The 17051-nt window shown below is 39.8% G+C and overlaps 1 protein-coding gene across 5 annotated transcripts in view; it reads left to right on the forward strand.

Annotated features, from left to right (window-relative positions):
- Nucleotides 1–17051, forward strand: part of Ca-alpha1T (Ca[2+]-channel protein alpha[[1]] subunit T) — a 55698-nt gene that overhangs the window by 21607 nt on the left and 17040 nt on the right. For 3 of the 5 annotated variants that reach the window (XM_085654990.1, XM_085654989.1, XM_085654992.1), the window contains 11 exons: nucleotides 4414–4517; nucleotides 5007–5182; nucleotides 5446–5538; nucleotides 5707–5885; nucleotides 6374–6546; nucleotides 7158–7501; nucleotides 8090–8311; nucleotides 8586–8715; nucleotides 8907–9211; nucleotides 10021–10172; nucleotides 11198–11401. In XM_085654990.1, the coding sequence (XP_085511116.1) occupies nucleotides 4414–4517; nucleotides 5007–5182; nucleotides 5446–5538; nucleotides 5707–5885; nucleotides 6374–6546; nucleotides 7158–7501; nucleotides 8090–8311; nucleotides 8586–8715; nucleotides 8907–9211; nucleotides 10021–10172; nucleotides 11198–11401 (2082 nt within the window). Of the gene's footprint in view, nucleotides 1–2061; nucleotides 2118–4413; nucleotides 4518–5006; nucleotides 5183–5445; nucleotides 5539–5706; nucleotides 5886–6373; nucleotides 6547–7157; nucleotides 7502–8089; nucleotides 8312–8585; nucleotides 8716–8906; nucleotides 9212–10020; nucleotides 10173–11197; nucleotides 11402–14748; nucleotides 14870–17051 lie in introns of those variants that run through there. The other 2 variants (XM_085654991.1, XM_085654993.1) reach the window with 2 other exon arrangements.

The following is a 17051-nucleotide window of genomic DNA, read 5'->3' on the forward strand; positions in this document are numbered from 1 at the left end:
TCGTATCGATCTCGAGTCATTTTTTACTTTCTATCGCAAGATCGTCTAGACTTATTTATGCTCGAGTATTAAAATGTAGAATAACGACGGGTCGTTAACTCCGTTATTCGTCGCGCTGACTATCGAACGATCACCCAGACGATATTCTTGTTAAATTCGAATGCTTTTTTTTTCTTTCTCTTTCCTCTGCATTAATACGGTTAGCAGTCACGATTCGGGATTCCGTTTGTAATGACGGATTAATTTCAACGTGAAGGACGTCTTTTTTCAATCTCTTATCTCGGATTCGACGGTCGTCAAAGGTCATTAAGGATTTAACGAGATGACAGAACGAGGACGAAAATATGAATTGTATGGGTTGACAAGAACGAGGCTGACGATTATGCCGAACGGATTTCAGATTTTTCTGAAGGAGATTCAAAGGAGAAAAAGTCATTGAAACGATACATTTCCTTTGTCTACATAGTGATAATTATCCAAGATAGTACTATTTTCAATTAGCGTGCGAAAGAGAGAGAGAGAGAGAGAGAGAGAGAGAGAGAGAGGGCATAGTCGAAGCGATTAGTAAACTACTCGGAGTTCCATCGAGTATAGAAAATCGTTTAGAGTCGATGACAAGTTCGACGACGAGGCGGTTTCAGATTGAAAGTAAACGGGATAGGAAACTCTGGCGGTATTGCTTAAGACGGTATTGCTCGGTAAGCGTGCTCAAAGATATTTAACTATTCGTAATTACTGCTCTCCAGTGATTAGGGGACCTTTCGAAGCAACAGGGTCTATAATGGCGTAGCGATTTAACAGGAAGAACGTCGTCTTGAAAAGTGATCTTTCCGTCGATTGATCGATTAAAGGACGAACGATGTTTATCTCGTGGGCGAGAAAAAAACCCCAAGTTGTTCCTTTCTTTTGACCTTTTCCCCTCTTGGTTAAAAGCACGCGTATACGTACACGTATATCTATACGTGTTATAGTTCCTTCCTGCAAATTATCGCGAGCAGTACCGTCTTATAATAGCTTACTAAAAATAACGAAACACGTATTAACCGGATTTGCGATCACGGAAAGCAGCCGAAACGAAAGAAAGGCCGCCGGGAAAAATAAACGTTTCCATTAGCTCGTCTTTTTCGAGTGAAAGTTTAGTGGATCGAACGGAATCGAATCGTCAATGTCAGTTTCGTTTAAAATACTAAGCCATCTTGGAACTTGAAATGTAAAGATCGACGTTTCCTTGTATTGTTCGATAGTCTAGCGAATAAAATCGGAGCGCGAAATTTGTAAGGCTTCGTGAGCGAGCGCTAATGAAAACTCACAACGATGGTACGCGAAAGCGAGACGTTTCCTATCCGTTCGAATGAGCCAACGTGAATTTATCGATGCTTACCGTTATTTTGAACGGCTATTTTTGAACGTTTATCGACATCGTTCGTTTATCGGCGCCGAGCGTCGCCGCGCGTCCTTCTCTTCTTCTCTTTCTCCCTTTTTCCTCGACATTCCAAGAAATTCGAAGGATAAGCTTTGCCTTTTTCTCCAACAGTTGCGTGATACTGGACGTTTGTGCGTCTGAATTGCGCAACGCGCCAACCAAGATTGTTGCTCGAATACAAGAGCAAACACGCGCTATCAGTAGAGTAGAATGCGATGCTGTGCGGTTAAATCGGAGGACACCCTTTTGCTCTCTTCGAGGGGCTCGAAGAGCTTTCGCCGGATGGCATATACGTAACTTTGAATTCGAATCCCTTCGCACTCCAATTATTCTTAACGAGTCTGCCTTTGAGATCGCTCCAATTCGCGTTTCGTCTTCGTTCTTCTCTCTCCCTCTCTACCCTTTTCTTCTCCCTCTTCCACCTCCTCTTTTCTTTGCCTTTTTAAACAGTTTCATTAGCCACGTCCGCGATCGCAAGGAGAATGGACGCATACGTTTTCTTAATCTTCAAGGACCACGTTATTATTTGTTTACTTAGTACCAAGAAGCAAAGGATGGATAAGAGGGTCGGTTATCAAAACGCGAAGGGGGTTGATAAACGAAACGAGCATCGAAGATGTCAATGAATTTTTCATAACCGAAAGATACGATGCCTGTAAAATGATGAGAAGAAAAAGCAGAAGTAACGCGACGGGTAGATATACCTTATAAAGATGGGAGAGTGTGTGCGTGTATAAAAATATTATCACCAGACCTGCATGTCACAACGATAGAATGAATTTAGACGTTATTAGACAACGATAGCGGCACGATAAGTCTACCATTAGCTCGCATTATTTCGATTGCGACGAGAAACTCCATTTTTCCATTGAATTTAATCGCACTCGACGATCCTACCGCGTGCCAGAAATTACCGTGAGGATTCTCAAGATTTTGATCTAAAGTATTTGCATACTTTAGGACTGTTCGCGTGCAAAGTTCACTTTTCGACTGGCTTCAATCGTTTTTATCGAAATATAATATTCATTACCCAGATAGCAGGTTACGTTATCGTATAAATATTTCATTTCAAATTATTATTTTCTCGAAATATTCTTACGCATAATTGGATTAAATTTATAAAAAATTCGTAATCTATTCGAAGTAATCACGGTTCAACGAAACCGGCTACGCTCGAATCACCCTGGCGAGTATCGTTCGTTTTCTTCATAATTAGTTTAACTTAGTTTGCTAGTGGCTTACTCTTGCGCGCTCTTTCACACGTTGCGCGTACTTTCTCTCATTGGATTTTATTGGCTTTTCCAATTATTTATACGAGCATGTGGAATTGAAATAGATTTTCATGAATTTTATTTCTCTCGCCTTTCCCCTTGGCTTATAGTTTCATTCTACTGATAAATACGATCGAGTATTAGATTAACGAATATTACGAGAAATTAACTAAATTTGCTGAATCGTTTTCTACGCCGTTCATAGCCGTTTCTTTTGAAAAGAGAAATTATAATAGAATTAGCCTTATAATATGTTAAGTCTTTTCAAAATGACGTCAAATTTACAAAGATATAATTTCAAAGTTATAAACTAGGAGAAAGTTTTAATGAACACACACGTTTGAAAACTTCTTGTTCCTGAGACGTAGCCGCTTTTTTTTTCTTCATCTTGATGTATAAACGTAGCTTACAGCGAATATTATCTATTTTGCGCTTCGAGATACTCGAGTATGCCATTTATCTATTTTATCGATGTATTTTGGGAATGTTGAAATATCCTTGAAAAGTATTGAGAATACTCATAGAACGTAATGGTGCTATTTGGGTATTCATTATCGTTTTGTTATGGAAGATAAAGATAAAGGGACGTAAGAAAGTGATAGAAGATGGTGAAGGGTTAAAACGATTATGATTATCGACCTACGCAAAATGACACACGATGTGGTTTCGTCCTAAGAGAGATTATTAATCGATCGTGCCGCACTGATAAAATGTGCTAGTTGGCACACGATGCATAATGCAAGTTCGGAAATGTTAAATTAGATTAAAAGACTGCACGTCCCTCTCTCTCCCTCTCTCTCTCTCTCTCTCTCTCTCTCTCTCTTTGCTTTTCGAAAACGCACATTATCTGGTCTTATTTTGAAATTGATTCCACGAGAAAATATCGTTTACATATAATACGTTTGCGTATAGGTAGGAGAGAAAGAGTGGGATATCTAGGCGCGTACACCGCTAGTTAGAAATTCACGCTTAAAAATGTAAAACGAGCTGCAACAACGGAGCGAGAAGAACGGTTCTTGCATTTTCGCGATAATGCTCGAATTCTATTTTCTTTGTTTTCTTTTCTTCGTTGTTTTATTTTTCTCTTCTCTCGCATCTCTCGTTTCCTTCCGTTCAACGTCGCCACCTGTTCTCGCGTGCACCCTATCTCGTGTCGACACATGCATTTGGCTTAAACTCTTCACTACTGACTCGTCTATATGTCGTTGTACGTGAGGTATGTATTTGCACGTGAGCGCGCGCGCGCGTACATATACGTATACTTTCTGTATGCCATGTATGTATATGTATATATCGCTATATAAAAATATTCTACTTACATAAGTACATGTATATATATATATATATATATATATATATGTATATGTATATATGTGCGTATATATACACATATGCAACGGCAGACACGCACAAGAGGCCGTTCGATGTGTACGTATATATGTAGGTAAATAAAAAGGATATATGTATATCGGGACACCCTTACACAATTATACGCATAGATGACAGGGTGTAATTGTATACTACGCATAAACGAAGCATGCAACGAAAGTGCATCCGTGCATTAGTCCGTGCATAAAGCATAAGTTGCACACGCAAGCCTTTAGATTCGAAGAGACACCCTGTGTATGTACTTACCTATTGTACGTACGTATTTTGTACGAGCGAGAGAGTGTGGCTGAAAGTCGATCGATTTAATTCCGATCCTCCTTGATTTTCCAGCGACCTGGAGAAGTACTTCGAGTATCAGGGTCAGGACTACATTTGTTCGCGTCCCGACGACAGCGGTATGCACTCTTGCAGCAACTTGCCGCCGCTAAAGTTGGGCAAGTATTTTCCTCGACACATTTTCGAGCCGTTTCCCACTATCTCCATGTGTATAGATATGTATGTGTACGATCGCAACTGTTAGAATCACAACTTTACGTTTTAACGTATTCGATGTATCCTTTTTTGAACGTCATTAAATCGTTTAATCGTTGTTTCGTTTACGGGGGAAAAAATCTTTTATTCCGCGGCCGGTCCCGAGAACGAACGAATCAAATTTTCCTCTCGAAATTGAGACGGCTTTTGTTCATTTTCATTTTTCCTCTACTCTTTTTTCTTCTTTTTTTTTTCTTTTTTTTCTCTTTTTTTTTTTTTTTTTTTTTTTTTTTTTCTTTTTAATTGATCTCTCTTTTCCGTCGAAATGACCAATCTCGCGATCGTCACTTCGAAAGCAATTTATATTCCTCGTCGTTGGCGTTACAGATCGATGTAGATCGATGCTCGATACGTCGTTTACGCATCGTTAGAATTATCGTATTAATTTTCAGGAAATGTGGTGTGCAATAGTACAGCTTTACCGAACAACAATACGACGTTTATCAGCAACGACACCTGCGTTAACTGGAATCACTATTATACCGAGTGCAAGGGTCAGGGCAATAATCCTTTTCAAGGCACAATTTCGTTCGATAATATCGGCTTGGCCTGGGTAGCCATATTTCTCGTGAGTGGCATCATTCATTTTAATCTAACGAATATCGTACGGGTTTGCTCGTAATATCGATCCGTTCCTAAATCCTCTAGCATTAATTCTTACAAATTCTTACAATCGTTACGATACAACTGGATAGGAAACAAAAAGTATAATATAGAAATACCTCGGAGTGATTATTAATCACGATCGCTCGATAACATTAAATCGCGAGCTATCGAAGGAGCTATCGATAGACAAATCAGATAAGTGATAACGAACAGAGCCTCTCGCAGGTGATCAGTCTGGAAGGATGGACGGATATAATGTACTACGTGCAGGACGCTCATTCTTTTTGGGATTGGATATATTTTGTCCTCTTGATCGTCGTAAGTAATCATATTCATTTTAACGCCAACCTCTTCTTCCTCTATTCTTTTATTTTATCTCTTATTTTCGAGCTCTTTTCTATTTTCGCGCATTGTCTTATATTTATCGTACGTTCGTATAGTACGTCACTTGATTCGTCATTAAAATCACCTTTCTAATTCTCCTAGATCGGCTCCTTTTTTATGATCAATCTTTGCCTGGTCGTGATAGCGACGCAATTTTCCGAGACGAAGAAACGGGAGATGGAAAGAATGAGATTAGAGCGCGCTCGGTTTCATTCGACTTCGACTCTGGCTTCGTCTACGAATACATCCGAACCAACTACCTGTTACGCCGAAATTGTCAAGTAAGCGTTACGTCGTCAACATACGGTAGGTTTCTCCTACCGTACGAACGTTCAAAACATTTGTAAAAGAATGAGCGGCGACTCGTAAAAAAGGGTCACCCGAACGATCTTTTTTTTTTTCCCTTCTTTCTTTACTAACGTACGTCTGTACGATCGAGTGATTTCATTATAAAGCACTTTTATTTTCGCCTCGAATACGAAACGTGCACAAGATAAAAAAAAATTCTTTTTGTTTCGTTTTCAAAACTACTAGCGGTTTAGGTGACCTGCTTTGGATATTTTTTATTATTTAATCGATTATCCCTGAAAGTTGGAAAATGATACGTCATATTCTGCCCGCGACTATTTTACTCCGAGTTCTTCTTATTTCTCGAATTTTCGCTAGAGTCACGTATCATAATGGAAATCTTCATTAATGTTCATCCGCATTGATTACGTCTCGAGCTCGAGGGATTTGAATAAGAAAAATATTTCTCTCGCGATATCAGATACATAGCTCATCTTTGGCGAAGAAGTAAAAGAAGACTAATGAAGAGGTACAGATTGTGGAAGTACAGAAGGCAGCAGAAACGCGAGCAAAATTTGCTTAAGGAACAACAACAAGGTCAGCCGTTCCGGTCGGCTCCCAGCGGAGCAGGTTCGAACAGAACAGCAGCCGGTGGTGAGTGTTTCTTATCGATCGCTCACCCTATTGTCTCTTTCTCTCTCTCTCTCTCTCTCTCATTGAAGAACATTTGCGTTATATTCATTACGTACGCATGGTATACCTACAATCGCGATATTTTGGACAAATTTGTATTAAAGGAAAAGAAAAAACATCCTTTTTTTTTGTCGAAAAGAAATGGAAAATACGCGATAATCCGATTATATTCGGTTTCGCTTATTTGAATTTATATCGAATCCGAAATCGTACGAAAGTATAAATCCGATAGGCTTGTGTAAATGTTTCGATTAGTAAAGCCAACCAGGGATTGATGTACGTTGTTAGAATTATTAAGGGTTAAACAGTAGCTTTAAAGTGCCTAGCTACTTTTCAAGGATGCTTTAATTAGGCCGGCTTACGGTCTTTCATTCGAAGAGCGGAGATTCGCTTAACTAAAGCTTGTCTTTTTCGCTTTTTTTAATTTTTCATAATTTCAAATAATCGTTAAATTCGTCTTCGAGTGATTTTCGATAATTTTCATCGAGGTAAAAACTCTCTCTCTCTCGCGCGCGCGACTTTGATCGCGATAGACTAGCATTGAGTCGTTTGTTCTCTCTGGCAATTTTCAGACAGAAAAATTCATCACGGAAGGTGCCCTCGACTATTGGCAGCGTTAGAGTACGCGGAGCAGCAGCAGCAGCAGCAGCAGCAGCAGCAGCAGCAGCAGCAGTCATCCGGGATTTGCGGTAGTGTCGGAGAGTTTGCAACGAATGGGCCGGCCTCCCAGCCTGGTATTACCAGTGGCGTTTCTAGTAACGGCACTGGTAACGGAAACATGGGTATCGCTCCGCGCGCGAGTCCTGAAGTTTCCGAGGCTGAAATGTCGAGCAATTCGTACAATCGGCCGGGATTATATCGCGCCGCCTCCGTTTCCTGTAACGGCAGCGACAATATCATTTCCAACGCGACCGACGTGAGTACCGATCCTTATTCTTACACTTTTTTTACCTCCATCCCCTGTCCCCCATCACCTCGATATATCTTTTATTTTTATCTTTTCATTTAGTCTTATCTCTTTGGTAGATCAACGTAGCTTCGAGCATAAACTCGTTTCTTCGAAAATTTCTTACTAGTCCCTATATTTTATGGAAGCAGTGCTTTGTCGGAATTTCTACTTGGAGATTACTCGTTTATATAGCTTTAATCATTTTCTTACGCGTTTCTATTCGAAATTCAAAGCGAAGAAAAGACGTTACCATGATTCTAGTTTGTAGCTTGAGGTAATTAAAAGATTTTTTAATAAACCCAAGACGTTTCTCGGAACTTTTGGATAGAGAGAGAGAGAGAGAGAGAGAGAGAGAGAGAGACTTGCCGAGTTTTCTCTCGCATATTTAATGCCGCTCATCGACTTAAAACTTTGAGACAGCGTAAAGGATCAAGGAGAGATTTCTAAGTATCATGTAAATCGAATTAATTGAACTTTGGCGAAAGAATGACTCGAAATGCGAAGTAAGGAGAAGATGTCAAGGATTCATTTGGTCTATTTTGTCACGCGAATTAGACGAATAACGCATTGCTGAGCCCACCGTGTACTCACTACCGACGAAGGAGCAGCGTTATGTTCAGCGACGTGGTCTTGCTACACGGTAGCAATAGCGTTGGGAGCACGATGCAATCTGGTACCACGGTCGCTCCCACTGAGCGTAACGTTTGTTCGAGTGAAAAAATGACGCAAACCGGTGACGGCAATGTTTGGTCTAGCCCGCTGTCCGACCATGCACAGGTATTCTCTCTTGATTTTTTTTCCATAGCAACTACGTAAAAAATATTTTACTCTAGAATAGTACTTTTTCTTTCTTTTTTTTTTTCCTTTTTTTTTCTCTTCGTCAATTAGAAATATCACTTCCTTCTTTTCTCTTATTTACTTTGATTAACGATCATGTAGTCTTAGATTCATCTCAGCCGTGCGTAGTAGTCAGTGCGAACTTCGTTATTACCCTACCCTTTTCAATTGGCTCAATCTCGTATCAACGTTATGTCCTTTCCATTTGTCCCAGATACAAGTAGAATTGGGTACGAATGAAGCAATGACGTGTCAAGAATTATTGGCACTCAGTGGAGCTCTCAGCGCTGCCTTACCAACCGGTCAATTGGCGCTCGACTCTTTTTTAAATTCCCTTACGAAAGGTAAGAAAAAAGTATTTTCTTTGCCAATGGAGTTTGAGAATTTGGATAATTACGAAAGGAATTATTAATTTAGTTCGGATAAATGAAATTTTCTATCGCGAGGATACTTAAGGAACGTGGGATATCGTTAACGACGATACCGGTCTCAGATTGAGAATGAAAACGAAAGTGAATCTGTCTTGATCGAACAGGTATCACGGAACGGCACATTATTTTGGAGGATCGTGCACAATGGTTGTCTTCCGATTTGGAAAATTGTTCGTGTTGCTGCGACGCGCAAAGCGGGCTCGATCATTGGCCGGAGAACGGCGAAAGATGGCGAAGGTTCTCGAGAACTCGAAGGTTCTTCAGGACTATCGGAAATCGTTGCATCAGCGGATTACGTTGCATAAGACGTTGGATCAAGAAGCTCGTCGAACACAAGTATTTTCAACAGGGTATACTCTTGGCGATTCTCATAAACACACTGAGCATGGGTATCGAGTATCACAATCAGGTGCGTTTAAGCTTCTTCCAATTTATCGTCTAGATTTATTTTATATTCGTTTCTTCGATCTACGAGACAGACACATCGGAAACTTTTTATCATTATCTTTCTATTTTCCTTTACGGCTTTTCTTCTCTTTTCCTTTACGACTCGCAGAGAGAAACGACCGTGTGTACGTAATTACATAGCAGTAATTATAGCAGAAGCGATTGGATTCACTTTACGGCGGTTGCCGCGCCGTACCGCGCCGCATCGATGATTAATTTGAAAACGTTCTCCCCTTTAATCATCCGGCTCGCGTTCCGTTCCAGGAAAGGACAATTTTTTTTTATTTCGTTATGTCGTTATGTCGTACGACCAAGCAATCCGATCAGCGATCGTCTTTTCCTTGTCGCGCATTACGCGTTTTTGATCGAATTCGTGAACGGTCGAGAGCTTTTCGCTCGAAAATATCCTGAAAGCTAATAAAAAGGTAAAAGACGAGATTATCCCTTTGGAAAATGCGAGTAATAATCGTTTCGGATCGGTAATAGCATCTTCTCCTCGTCTCGGAGCCTTTTATTCCCAATGGCTTTTCAACGAATGCCTGCGCGGCGCGTCCTAGTATTATATTTACCACCTAAGCGGCGAATCTTTTCGCCGATAATCGCTTCGATTTTCAAGTTTTATACTACAATACCTACTTACTTCTACATATATATATATATATATATATATATATATATATATATATATATACATATCTCGCTCTATTTTCTCATTGGAGCTTTTCGAAAGTTAGTTATCCTCTCCGTCTCTCTTCTTTCATCGATTTGTAGCCGGAGCAATTGACTGTGCTCGTCGAGATAAGCAACATCGTCTTCTCTGCCATCTTCGCCGTCGAGATGCTACTCAAGGTAATAGCCGAGGGCCCGTTCGGCTACATCAGCAACGGCTTCAACGTCTTCGACGGCATCGTCGTGATCCTTAGGTAGGTAATCCTTTAATTCTATTCTCCTTTACTCTTCTCCATCGTGTCGACTGAGACGTAATTCCTTCCAAGTCGACGTAAGAGCAATTTCTTTTCTCAGAAAAGAAGCATCACGAATTATCGCGAGACGACAAAGAAAAAACGAATACTTTGATCATTTTTTCGCGTATGATCGTTACGAAAAAGTTTGCTACGAATGTTTCTGAAAGGGAAAAAGAAAAGTGAATATCCCTATCGTTAAATTTTAACATTAAATTTAAATTTTCACTCCTTACTCTTAGCGTTGGCTAAAGTTTCAATTTTATCGTATCTCGGAATGAGAATTTTTTCTTTCGAATTGAATGGAATTTTAGAATGTAATTTTTTAAAGTTTAACAAAGTTCGTAAAGCTTCGGATAGCGCGTAATGAAGAAACCGCCCTCGTTTTATACCCAACGCTCGATCCGTTCCAGCGCCGATGCAGAACAAATCTTTCCTTTATTTTCCGTCTAAGACACATAAACGAACCCGAGGGACATTAGTTTTCTTTATATAAATCTTTGTACCTTACTCGTGAGACAACCATTACGCGCGCGCAGAAGTGTTCCGTGGCCGCAAACACTTTTAGTAGGTCAAATGCTCGCTGACCATTGACCTAGAAGATTCGCCTATACCAACGTTATTTGCACGCGACGCATCGTTTCTCTTTCTCTTATTCGGATTTAATATCTCGTCATCGATTCGGTGGCGAGACCGAACGACTGATTTTTTAAATGAAAAACTTGTAAAGGAGAGAGTATCGTTTTTTTTTCTTTCACATTTTCAACGGTCCATTTTGGGTAAAACGTCCATTTATGGGTAAAACGTTCTGTGAAAAGTTGTGAAAAAAGTTTCTCTATTGAAACTTTACGAGAAGTGGAACAACCAGTAAGAAGCAGAACTTTTCTCGATGATCTTACTCGACTTTCCGTCCCTCTCCTTCTCTCGCGAGAATGAATAAATATAGCCTCTAAAATTTCTCTTTAATACGCGTCTACGATACGCAGCATAGTGGAGCTGTGTCAATCCTTCGTGGAGGAACGAGGCGGAAGTTCCGGCCTGAGCGTCCTTAGAACCTTCCGTTTGCTGAGGATTCTGAAGTTGGTTCGCTTCCTGCCAAACTTGAGACGTCAGCTTTTCGTCATGCTACGTACCATGGATAACGTTGCCGTATTCTTTTCCCTTTTAGTACTTTTCATCTTTATATTCAGGTAAGTCCGCTCATTTCGATACTTTGCTATACTGATATAGCTATTTTTTTCGTCGTCGTCGTCGTCGTCGTCGTCGTCGTCGTCGTCGTCGTCGTCGTCGTCGTCGTCGTCGTCGTCGTCCTCCTTTCCTTCGACGAAAATAATTTCGATCGACGAGATCTCTCTAATCCTTTACGCCATTCTAGGTTTTTTTCTTTTTTTTTTTTTTTACGAGGAGATCATTTCTAACGACAAGACTTTGTTAATGACGCATCAAAATTAATCGACTTTCGTTCTTTCGTTTAAGTTTCCCGCCCCCTCCCCTCTACATTCATAAGATCTTTCTCATTCGCAATTTTTTCTTCTCTTTCGCTCGAATAATTCAGCGAGCCTGATTCTGTTCGTTTATATCTCAACGATCCTTCAGATTTTGTATTTCAAAAGAGACGCCTCTTTTCAAATTATTTCATTTTCTTTTTTAGAATAAGTACGTGAGAACATCGCGTATAAAAGAGAAAAAAGGAAACCAAACGACTCGCTTTATTATTTCAATAGGGGAAAAGATAGCGAATACAGAGAGATTGTGTAGCTATTTAAATTTCGAGGATGCCGTAATCCTTGGAAAAACAAAGGAAGAAAAGTAAAGAAAGCTGAAGGAAGGAAAGATCTTTTGCTTGGAGCTAGAGAAGCATAACGAAGGAACACGAGATACTCGCAATAATCGGCTTTAAAGGCTTCGCTCGAGAAGGCGCGCTTCCTAAACTCCTATGCGTCCTCATCTACTAATTTTGTCCTCGAAGAATCGCGATTTCCAAGTCGAAACGATGCCGTAACGTCTTTCGACCTTGCAATCGCAATTTCTCACATACTTATCTCTTATGGATTCTCCTAGATATAATTGGAACGATTCAAAGCTCCCGGATTTCGGATTTCAAACACAGCGACGACTTTTCTCTCTACCCTCTTTCTCTCTCTCTCTCTCTCTCTCTCTCTCTCTCTCTCTCTCTCTCTCTCTCTCTATCTCTATCTCTCTTTATCTATCTATCTCTATCTCTAAGGCTCTTGCTTACGAAGCCTTTAGAAAGAGAAACAAATCGGTGTCTAACTGTTCGGTAGACTGGCAAACGATAACGAACCGACTCCATTCTCTTCGCATTCGAATCATTCTCGTAAACAATCGAGCCTTTCCATCATTGTCATCTAAATTTCAAAACGGTTCCATTTCGATTACTGCTAGAACTTTTCGCAAAAGCTGTCTGTCTGTCTCTCTCTCTCTTTCTCTTTCTCGTTTATATCTTCGTTCTTCCATCTCTATCTTCATCTCTCTCAGTTCAGGAAAATTATCGTTTACTTTGTCGCAATTTCTTTGTTCTCTTCCCTCTTTATTCTCTCTCTCTCTCTCTCTCTCTCTCTCTCTTTCTATTTCTTTCTTTCTTTATTTCTCTTTCTTTCATCGCGAAAATCATCGCACACATTCGTGACGCGATATAGAAAATATTCGATGGAAAGTGTATCAATTTATTTTTCCTTACGTGTTTTACACGTTTAGGTGACGGCAGTCAAACGTTAAAAAGGGTGTGACGATACGCGTGCCTATCTATATAACATGTGCACATATCGTATTTTTATATGTATATATATACACACACACACATATATATATGTATATATATATATACATACACTATAGGTGCATATCGTATATATACGTGGCACGTGCTTATTTAAGTCATCACGTAAATCTCTGCGCGTGTGTGTTGCGTGTATGCATGGTGCTTTGTGCTCTCTCTCTCTCTCTCTCTCTCTCTCTCTCTCTTTTTCTCTATCTTTGGACGTATCTCTTTCTTCTCTCTCTCTCTCTCTCTCTCTCTCTCTCTCTCTCTCTCTCTCTCTCTTTTTTCGTACAATTAGCAACGAGTATGAAAGCTACTTTACTTATCGTATGATGTATCGTATAAAATGGTTATTATGTCTATATATAAATAAACATCTATGTACATAAACATATATGTTTATTATGAAATAAATCTCTTTCATCGATCTTTCCTACTCTATGCTCTTTTCTATTTACTTTGTGCTGCGTATGATTTGACTGACAAGCGCCTATTTAAGAGACATACGCTCGGTGTGCGCTCGTCGATATTATAGAAAAGCTTGCGAATGTACGGCGTATCTTTATTTGTCAATTTGTCTATCATTTTTGTTTATTTCTTTTTTCGTTTAAAACTTAGGTCGAACGAAATCTGTCATGATCGTTTATCGGTGTGTAGGTATTATCTGACTTACAATTAGTATTCGTCTGAGTAGATATCGATAAATTTTGTAGCTTTCGCCGTTAGATCAATGACCTCGTTATCTAATAACGCGTGAGAAACTACTCGTTCGTTGTATTCGTTATTGTAACACGATTATGGGAAGCGAAGTAGAAGAAACGAATGTCCGAAACGTCAGCATTATAAACTACTTGGGATTTCACAAATCACGGATAAAGATAGTTGGCGGGCGGTCCAACTCGGCTAATGCGAAAGTTATTCCTTTGAGAATTATCGTCGTCGTCGTCGTCGTCGTCGTCGTCGTCGTCGTCGTCGCCAACGCCGCCGCCGCCGCCGTCGCCGCCGTCACCGTCGCCATCGCCGTCGCCGTTCTATAAAGAGGAAACATTAAACGCTTTTGTGACGTACATATGTATGTACATACGATTTGTAGAATATCACGTTTTGTAGATACTTATGCAGCTACATATATGTATCTACTTTAAGCGTTTTCCAAAGGTTACGTTAAAGTACGACCAAGGCGCTAAACTCTCTTACGGATGTAAGTATCCGATGAAATCGAAGCAAGAACCGTTTTTAAAGCGCTCTTTCGGATTTGCAAAAACGATGAAAAGTCGAAGTAATGTTAGAGAGTTCTTCGTTCACCGACACATACGGAAATTAACCGGCCTCGGTATTTGCCGCTGTGTTTACGATATATGTATATTTAACGTAGAACGAGTATACTTTGGAAGTGGGCATCGAGAGCTCTCGATGCTCGAGTATATACTAATATATATATACATATATATACATATATATATATACGTATGTTAAAATATATATGTGCACGTTACATCGTCGCTATGCTTTGTAAACTCGTTATGTTAGTTTATCGAACTAAGCTTCTTGCTCTTTATTTTCTTTCTCTCTCTCTCTCTCTCTCTTTATCATTTTTTTCTTTATTAATTTAAAAAATTTTTGTCTTTCCTTAATCCATTTCTCTTTCTCTCCCATCCACCTTCTCCCTCCCCTTTCTCTTTCACTTTCTCTGTCTCTTCATATTTCTATACTATATGGATAAAGAAGTACATTGCACGTTTCGTTGTGTTGTAGTATTCTCGGGATGAACCTGTTTGGTTGCAAATTCTGTGAAACGATGAAAGGCAGCTCTGACGTCGAGTGTGATAGGAAAAACTTTGACTCGTTACTCTGGGCTATTGTGACGGTGTTTCAGGTACCTACAAAAGGATACTTTCCCACGTATCTCTCAAGGGCTTTCTATCTCTCTCTCTCTCTCTCTCTCTCTCTCTCTCTCTCTCTCTCTTTCTCTCTCTTTCTCTCTCTCATATTTTCATTCTATCCGTTTCTCTATTTCTCTTTCCCCTTCTATTTCTATCTTTTTCTCTTCTACTCTCTCTCCCTCTCTCTCTCTCTCTCTCTCTCTCTCTCTCTCTCTCTTTCTCTCTCTCTCTCTCTCTGTCACATACAAACATACGCATAGACACATCCGTATGAGTTGTTATTGGTACTATCAACGTTTTACCGTACGCAAGCGTACACACACGTACTTACATGTCAATCACACGTATAGAAATATATGAATGTAAATGACCACTTTGCTTGATCAAAGAAATAAAAAAAAAAGAAAATAAAAAAGAAAAAAGGAAAGAAGAAAGTAAGAAAGCTAAGAGAAATTACGAAAATGTAAAGAAAAGAAAGGACATTGCCGCGAGCCTGATTTATGTTCATCGACCTACTACCATTATTATTATTATTTACTATTACTACTACTACTCTGCTATTACTATTATTACTACTATACTACTACTATTACCACTACTACTACTACTACTACTACTACTACTACTACTACTACTACTACTACTACTACTACTACTACTACTACTACTACTACTACTACTACTACTACTACTACTACTACTTTATGATTTCGCGAGAGGGCCCATAAGGTAATGTATACACATGAGAGATACGCTTTTTTTTTCAATAATGGCATGCCAGCCGTTTGATGTCTACCTTCCAAGCTCGATCGATCGATCGATAAAGTTTACTCGGACACGCGTAAGCGCTTATCACGAATCTTTTGGTCTGCAAGCTGACATGAGCTTGAACGCACCTGCCTTTGCGGTTTCGACGTTTGCCGCTTTGGCATGCTGCCGTAATTGACTCGTATATATGTACGTATATACGTATATATATGTATGCGCATACGTTTTTGTATCCGTATAAACGCGTCTATATGTGTCGTTTAGACGGATTTGTGTTTTCTTTCTAAGCTTTGTTTTACGGTGGACGGACGAAGATGGACTAGTTGGCGGATTTAACTTAGTTTGGTAAATACGTAAAGACGCATTTAACACACGACGATCCAATTTCTCCGTCCACCCATGTCGTACCTCGTCGTTGCTGTGTCGTCAGAGCATTTTTCAGGGATACTTTATAAACAATAATTATTTTGCAAATGATTTTACGTCTCCCTAAGCGTTACGTAAACGGGCGAAACAAATGTTTCGGGCACCGTCTGACACTTTAATGTGCACGGCTACGTCGAGCGTTGACTGTACGAAGAAAGAAGGGGAAAATACAAAGGAACAGAAAAAAGAAACTCCTCCTTCTCAGCCGTATATTTTTCTTATTTGGTGCTTTGCATGCGTTTTTTCATTGTCGTTGTTGTTGTTGTTGTTGTTGTTGTTGTTCTTGTATTATTGGTGTCTATTTTCAAACGTGTTTCTTCTTTCGCTGTTTTACGATCGCTCGCTCTCTCTCGCTTATGTCGCTCGCTCTCTCCCTCTCTCTCTCTCTCTCTCTTTATCTAATTATGTATCTCTCTCTCTCTCTCTCTCTCTCTCTCTCTCTCTTTCTCTCTCTCTCTCTCTCTCTATTTATCTACCTTTTTCTATCTTTTAGTATCTTTTCGACACGTATAGTATATCTATGCTGTACACTCAATTCATACATATAGATTTTCACGAGGATATCAACATCCGCTATACTCTAACAGGATCACTAAATTATTCACCCGTAAGTCAAACGAGACTCGAGATACATATGTTCACATGCACATGTACGTTGTACAAGCGCGTTTTCTTTTCGATCAAGTCGCCGGTGCAGAAAATTTTCGATCGGGCACGATTAGCACCCTTTCGAGAGAGAATCGATAGGATTAACGACGTCACGATGGACAGAAAAAGGAGTCTTGGCTTCGCGCTACATGGTTTTTTTTACAATGTAATCGCTTTCAATTAGCCGTACTTACACTGATCCCTTTCTTAAATTTTTCCATTTCCTATTACTTTCTCTCTCTCTCTTTCTCTCTCTCTCTCTCTCTCTCTCTCTCTCTCTCTCTCTCTCTCTCTCTTTCTCGATCTGTCTCCTTTCTCTCTCAAACTTCAATT

The sequence above is a fragment of the Vespa mandarinia genome, chromosome 2 (genome assembly GCF_050613455.1).
Source record: "Vespa mandarinia isolate Hongniang chromosome 2, ASM5061345v1, whole genome shotgun sequence".
Lineage (NCBI taxonomy): Eukaryota > Metazoa > Arthropoda > Insecta > Hymenoptera > Vespidae > Vespa > Vespa mandarinia.